The 7,614-nt window shown below is 47.1% G+C and overlaps 1 protein-coding gene across 1 annotated transcript; it reads left to right on the top strand.

The window, feature by feature from the left end:
• Nucleotides 1–2,028: 2,028 nt before the first annotated feature.
• On the top strand, nucleotides 2,029–3,842 carry LOC143396515 (beta-defensin 33-like). Its single transcript, XM_076852424.2, has 2 exons — nucleotides 2,029–2,086; nucleotides 3,715–3,842. Exons 1-2 carry the CDS (start codon nucleotides 2,029–2,031, stop codon nucleotides 3,840–3,842), a joined length of 186 nt encoding a protein of 61 aa, XP_076708539.1.
• Nucleotides 3,843–7,614: the final 3,772 nt, after the last annotated feature.

The raw sequence follows: 7,614 nt of genomic DNA, 5'->3' as shown, positions 1-7,614 counted from the left end.
ATTTAATAAGTGAAATTCAATGGGGAATTATATGTATGTCTACAATTCTAGTTCTTTCCTAAGACCATCTTTCTCTCACACCAAAGTGATCAAGATTTTACTGCTAGCCTCTAATTTCATGGACTTAAAAAGGCATAATTTGTCTTCATTTAGTTTTAAATTTCTGCATTTTTCTGAGCTATTCCAGCACTTGATGAAGGAAACCAACATGTGATTTCAAGGACCCATAAGTTGCCTAAAAAGCCCCTCTCACAGTTGAGGCTGAAACTCCCCACAGTGATCCTAGATGAAGCACCCCTCTGCTGACTCCACAGTGGGTAAGAAGTTGGCATGTCGTCATCGCCAACCAGCAGAGGAGGAAGAGGAGCCTTAGAAGTTAAGTTATTTGGACAAAACTCCTCAACTAAGGCATGGCAGTGCAGACACCCTGAACCCAGGCTCACCAGTCCCACAGCTCTTTCCACTGTTGGGCACATTTCTTTGTCTCCACCCACCCCCTGAAACCACAGCCAGTCTCTTTGACGCCCATATCTCAGCCGCACTCTACCTTTGACGCTCAGCAGTGGAGTGGATTATTGATGTCGGGTGACACTGTTAGATAAATAGGGAAGTCTGGCTCCCTGAGTTCCCTCCCCGTCTCCCTCATTCCCTGCCTCCCTTTCTTCTTCTTTTCCTTCCTTCTTAGTCCCTTCAACCTGCTATTTAAAAGAAAAATAAAAACAAAAATAAAAAACAGAAGCTACCACAGACAGGCCACTTATGAACAACAGAAACCGTTTCCCACAGTCCTGGCGGTGGAGGAGTTAAGATCAAGGTGTGGGCAGTTGAGTGTCTGGTGAGAGTCAGCCTCGGGTTCACAGCTGGCACCTTCGCACCCTGTCCTCAGATGGTGGGAGGGGAAATGGGCTCCTCTGGTCCTCATTCAAGGACACAGATTTCCGTTCATCTGGGCTCTCTCACCCAGTAACTCCACAGGAACTCACTCCTGGCGCCTCACCTTGGCCATTAGCATTCAACATTGGGACTAGAGCACCTCCTTTCTTACCTTTTCTTTCCTCCGTCCATCCACCCATCTTATCTGTCCATCCATTCATCCACTTATTCATCCGTGTATTAATTCCTCCATACAAGTAACTTATTTTTTTGAGCAAATATTTTATGGAGAGGAGAAAGAGATGAAGAGGGATGTTGATGTTTTGTTTGTTTGTTTGTGCTGCTTAACCCTTTTATCCCAAGACCACCTTGATATAAGGCCTGAAGTGAGAAAGCCTCTGGCCCCTGATGTGTCACCCACTGTGGTCTCTGAGAGAGCTCGCCATGGTACACTCTCGCCTAGCAGGCGGGTCGCTCATGTAATTCAGTAGCAAACAAATTATTGAGAGCGAGTAAGGATGAAACAGAAGGTAATTTCCACTTACAAAACAATACCTTCTTTTACCTGCTTCTGAAAGGGTTTATGAGGTTTTGTGGGTTCGTCGGCTTGTTTTCCTACAGGGAAGCTGAGGAGTGCAGAGGTGAGGGTCATGCAGCAGGGGATGAGTCAAGGAGTGACCCCCCAAACCATGGCTTGGTGATGATTTCTTGTAAAAAAAAAAAAAAAAAGCAAACAAACAAACAAACAAACAAGAGTCATAATCTGGAATGAAAAGCCATTAGCAAATGTTACCTTAGGGCTGGGATTGTGGCTCAGCAGTAGAGCACTCCTCTAGCACCGGCGGGACCCGGGTTCGAACCTCAGCACACATAAAAAAATAAAGGCATTGTGTTGTGTCCATCTACACCTAAAAAATAAATATTAAAAAAAAAGAGTTAACAGTCATTTTTTTTTTTTTTGTGGAGCTCAGCAAGCTTAATCCCACAGAAGAAGCATTCACCAATTACACCGAGACCCTAATTTGAATATCTCCACTAGGAATGTGAGCTTTCCCTCTCAGGTCAACTCCTCAAACTCTTCCAGATCCTCCTGTCGTTGATGAGCACTGAAGACAGAGCCACCCACAGACCCTGCAGGCAGGCCTTCCAACAACCATGAGGCTGCTGGCTCTCCTCCTCCTCCTCCTGGTCTGTCTCTTCCATGGGGCCTCAGGTAAGCCAGCGATCCATCCGGCAGGGTGACGTGGCGGGTGCCATGGAGACCGCAGTAGGCCTAATGGATTCACAGGCCAGTGAGGCCTTGGGGACAGCTAACTGGTTCAAAGCTACAGAGATGGCATTAGAGACACTCAAACTTAAGCATGAGTTGGTTTAGTTCCAAGGACAGTGCTTGTATTATACCCAACAGGTCCCAGAAAACAGATTTGAGTGTGAACATGACCCGTGCAATACTTGGGACATCCTTATTCTGAAAGACTCTCACCACCAATCTGAACCTCACATCTGACTGGGGCCTCCCCATTTTGCCTGTGACCTTGACTCAGGGAGGTGGTACCATCATGGGAACCACGTCCAAATATTGGCATCTTACAAGAGCAGAGGCTGAGTTTTTGCTCATGCTGTGACTCCATCCAGGCCACAGGGCACTCTGTTCACTGTAGCAGATCAGCCCTGGCTGGTGGTGCAGCTGCCACCATGAATGCAGCTGGTCACTGCAAAGGGAAGAACTCAGAGGAGTCCCTGTTGGCATCTGAGGGCTCCAGCCCTGAAGGGACTGATCACTTCTGCTCAAAATCATGAAGTAAGACTCATGGCTGTTCCCAGCTCAACAAAGATTAGATGTCAGTCCTACTTTGTGTCAAGACGATGGTTGGACCTGTTTGGTGAACAGCCAAATGATGATGAGTGGAAGGACAGACAGACAGACATAGGCATATATAGATAGCTACATATGCATGTGGATGTAGACAGATATGCGTGTATACCTATATATCCACACATACGAGGGTGTGGGGCCACCTGTCACCTCCAGCTCTTAACTTCAGTTATTATTTGAGTTCTCTGCTCTCGTTGCTTTCCACACTATTCGTTCAACCTTCTTGACCTCACAGAATCTTCTTCCCAGACAACACACAAGAGCACTAGGAGTCTGGTGCTCATCCTGTGCCAGGCACTTAGAGCCTCACGAGTCCTGAGAAAACACTCGCTGCAGAGACCATGGCAGGCAGGGTCCGGGCCGTGTGCTCCTCAGCGCTCTCCTGCGCTTAGGGCTTATGGCGTCTCATCAGCTGCACCTGGGTCAGGCTTTGCCTGCTGAGAAGGGCCAGGGCGCCCTAAGGAGCTTGCAGAGAGAGGAAGCAAAAGAGTCCTAACCCTGGGCAGTCTCTCGTGAGGTGCTTTTTCTAATCCAAAGTTTCTGATCCAGTAAGGAAAGAGACTGTAGGCCACAGTAGGTCACAAGTGTCCTCTGTGAAGGACAGGTAATAGGTCCCTCGGGCTCTGAGGGCCATGTAGTGTCTGCCATAGCCGCACATCTCTGCCTTTTGCAGGAACTCAGCCACAAAAATATGTGAGCAAGCGAGTGTGGCTGTCTTCCTACTAAACGCTACTTAAGTACACTGAAATCGGAATTGCACAGACTATTCAAATACTGTTCTCCTGAATTGCTTCCAATAATTTACCAATGTGAAAAGTACCTGAAGCTCCCAGGTTGTACCCAAACCAGCCAGCATTCACTTGGGCCGTGGGAGCAGTCTGCCCACCCCTGCCAAGCAGGAGAGTGGCAGTGTCTTTGCCTGCACAAGATTTCACTTCATTTCTTCATCCCTCTTTCCTTTGCAGGATATGAAAAGAAAAAAGATCTTGAATGTGAAAAGCTGGGCGGTGCCTGTAAACACCAGAAAACCCACGGCTGCACCATCCTGGCTGCGGAATGCAGAAGCCGAAACAAGCACTGCTGCAGGCTGTAGCGGCAGCGCCCCATGGGGGCCCCTTGTGCTGCTGCCCACGCGCCCTCTCTGGTTTCTGCTCAATAAAGACACCACACATCTTTCTGAGGGTGAGCTCCCGTAGCAGGCTGTTGAACTGGAGAGGGGAGAATTTGGTCCTAGGTTTTGTCACACCACTAGGGAAATGATTGATTGGGGCATTTTCCTTTCCTAAGTGTCAGTTACTCTGCCTATAACCACACAACTGAGTGTCCCCCAAGATACTTGTAAACTCTGATGTGCCTACAGATCTGTGGACTTCGGGTAAGGGCGTTGACTGTTGAGTTAGGTGGAGCAGTGGCACGTAGACACAACCCACAGGACCAGGGCTCAGAGGCCACCGGAACCCGTCTGTGGACTGATGGAGGACCAGCACTTGGAGACACCTGATTATTTTTCTCTCAAAAAACAACTTTCCAATAGTGAGATTCCTTCAGAATTGACTTCTTAGATCACAAGAAACCCTTTTCAGCTCAGAGAAGGTTTGAACTTTGCAGAGAGTGCAGCACAGGGAAAGGGTAGCTTTTCAGAGGAGAAACACCACCTTGGCCAGAGGATCCAGGCTGCCTTCGGCTGTGGTTTGGGGACGGGACGAGGGGTCCCGCAGAGTCTCAGGGGTGAGACAATGCAGCAGACTTCAGGGGTGAGGCGATTGGGGCATGAGCGTTGTGGCCTGATGAGTGGATTAATCCACTGATAAGGGTTAACTGGGTGGTAACTGTAGGTAGGCAGGGTGTGGATGGAGAAGCCATAGTCTTTTTCATGTCCCACTGAGCATATAACATCTTTGTTCCTGAACAGATTTTTGTCTTCCCTCTTCTCCCTTGGTAATGGCTGATTTCACTTGGTGAAGTGTAGGACCTATCAGGAGAAAAATATTGGAGTGATTTTTTGTGGCCTTCCTTCAATCAGAAGCAAACTTCCCTTAGCTTTCTTAAGTATGATATCATCCCTGAGGAACTAGGAGGAAAATGAGTGCAGAGATATTAGGCCCATGTTAAGTGATAAGCTATTAGTGATGAAATCAAAACTACCATCGGGAACCGGGCTCCCGGCCCGGGCCCCTCACCCCTGCCAGATCCTTTGCTGGTCTCTCTTTGTGGCCATTGGCTGTCGTGGGATCCAGTGAAACCTCTTGCACAATGTGGAAGAGTGGCAAGTTGGCCAAGGAACACGTTCCTCACACCAGTGATGACTCTGACATTTAAGATTGAAATGAGAAATTCAATCTTAAATGATTCATTAGCTGATTATAAAATTCACAGTACACCAGGGAAATGTGCCAAAATAAACAAGAATGTTTTTATAAAGAGAAATAATAGTGTCTTTCACCATCTTTCATTATAATTTAGAGTGATATTCAGGCTCAAAGTATGGAATGTTGGTCAGGAATAGAAAAAAAAATCCTTGAGACAAGGAACATCACCCTCAGACCCATGTGAATGTGGGCATCTGACTGGGGAAAGGTGACTTGGCTGTCACTGGGGACAAGGGCAGTGGGCTGTTTGATAATAAATCAGGTAAGCTTTCATGACTGAGCATTTGAAGAAAAAAGATGTCATATGCTCAGTGGGACATGAAAAGGACTATGACTTTTCATTCTGTACAGTTTTTATGCATTACTTACATGACTGAAAAATTAAGAAGCCTAGTTTTTATTATTGAAATTGATAAAATGTCAGAAGGACTAAACAGGTTTTAGTATAATATATGACACATACTAAAGTACAAGAATATGTAACATTTATATTATTAGTAAAGGTGTGTAAAATCCTCCCTGTGATGGTGAATTTGTAGCACCGTTTCTAATAGCCACATTTATTTTCTTAAATATTTGGAGGTCACCTTGTTGAATGATCACAGCTTTAAAGCTCTCCTAGCTCTGACTGAGATGTCTGTCATGAGGCATCATCCCCTTTTAACCTAGTAAGGTTTTTCAGATGCTTTCAGCTGGCTCCTGTTTTGCAGAAAACTGAACTACACTGGCTGGCTTTTGGTTCTGGAATCTAGGTCTGTTCCTTCACTTCCAACTGGTCCAAACTCATAAACTTTGTGTATCTCTTAAATGGTGCATAGATAGAATGGGTTCTTTTACACACCTGATAGTCTCCATATTTCAATTTTGTCTGTGCTCATGAACTGTGGTCACCAGCCAGGTGTGTCTGTGCACATTCTCTGTGGTCACCAGTCAGGTGTGTCTGTGCCAATGCATTGTGGTCACCAGCCAGGTGTGCCTGTGCCCATGCACTGTGGTCACCAGCCAGGTGTGCCTGTGTCCTCCATGCACTGTGGTCACCAGTCAGGTGTGCCTGTGCCCATGCACTGTGGTCACCAGCCAGGTGTGCCTGTGCCCATGCACTGTGGTCACCAGTCAGGTGTGCCTGTGCCCATGCACTGTGGTCACCAGTCAGGTGTGCCTGTGCCCATGCACTGTGGTCACCAGCCAGGTGTGCCTGTGTCCTCCATGCACTGTGGTCACCAGTCAGGTGTGCCTGTGCCCATGCACTGTGGTCACCAGCCAGGTGTGCCTGTGCCAATGCATTGTGGTCACCAGCCAGGTGTGCCTGTGCCCATGCACTGTGGTCACCAGCCAGGTGTGCCTGTGTCCTCCATGCACTGTGGTCACCAGTCAGGTGTGCCTGTGCCCATGCACTGTGGTCACCAGTCAGGTGTGCCTGTGCCCATGCACTGTGGTCACCAGTCAGGTGTGCCTGTGCCCATGCACTGTGGTCACCAGCCAGGTGTACCTGTGCCCATGCACTGTGGTCACCAGCCAGGTATGTCTGTGCCCATGTACTGTGTCACCATCCAGGCATGTCAGTGCCCATGCACTGTGGTCACCAGCCAGGTGTGCCTGTGCCCATGCTCTGTGGTCACCAGCCAGATGTGCCTGTGCACATGCACTGTGGTTACCAGCATGGAGAGACTTGTTTTTAACTTCTACCTGTTTGTCCTCTTTTTTCTATATTGAAGAAATAAACTTTTGTGCCTTTGTAAATTGGAGCCTTGTTTCTTTCTTGTATTCTTACCCCATTTTCTCCCTCCACTGGTTTTAAATTCATGTTATTTTTGAGGCTGTGCTTGAAATTCCACTAAATTCAGACACCCTCAAGATTGTGGCCTTCCTTCAACCGGAAGCAAACTTCGCTTGGCTTTCTTAAGTAAATCTGAGGGTGTCTGAATTTAACACACTAACTCCCCCCGCCTCCTAACTTAACACGATTACTGCTTAATATTTTGGCACTCCTTTTAGTCACTAGATATTGTCATTCCCATCATCATATGAACAACACTGATAGAAATTTGCACGAGCACGGCTTATCTGGACTCGCCTGTGGGCTGTGGGTTTGTCCTGGTTCTCATTAGCTTGCTACCGCTTTCTTCTGGGTGATCTCCCATCAGCACAGTGTTCTCAAGTACGATCTGAAGCCCGTGGAGAGTTCTCAAGGTCCCCTTAGGGGCCATCAAAGTCAAAACTCATTCAATAATACTCTGCTACGATGGAATTCTCCTCTTAGACTCTCTTTATCTCACACATGTACAACTGAGTTTTCCAGAGGCAAGATGTGGGATTGGTCATAGACTAGAAGCAAAATCAAGCATAAGAATCCAGCTGTCATTACTCTCCAGGATATAAAAAGAACTCAAAAAACTTAACACCAAAAAACCACAAATAGCTCAATCAATAAATGGGCTAATGAACTGGACAGACACTTCCCAAAAGAAGAAATATGATCAGTCAACACATATATGA

This window comes from Callospermophilus lateralis, chromosome 4, assembly GCF_048772815.1.
Source record: "Callospermophilus lateralis isolate mCalLat2 chromosome 4, mCalLat2.hap1, whole genome shotgun sequence".
NCBI classification, from domain to species: domain Eukaryota; kingdom Metazoa; phylum Chordata; class Mammalia; order Rodentia; family Sciuridae; genus Callospermophilus; species Callospermophilus lateralis.
The sequence above is the reverse complement of the archived record's forward strand: the minus strand, read 5'-3'. Positions and strand labels throughout refer to the sequence as shown.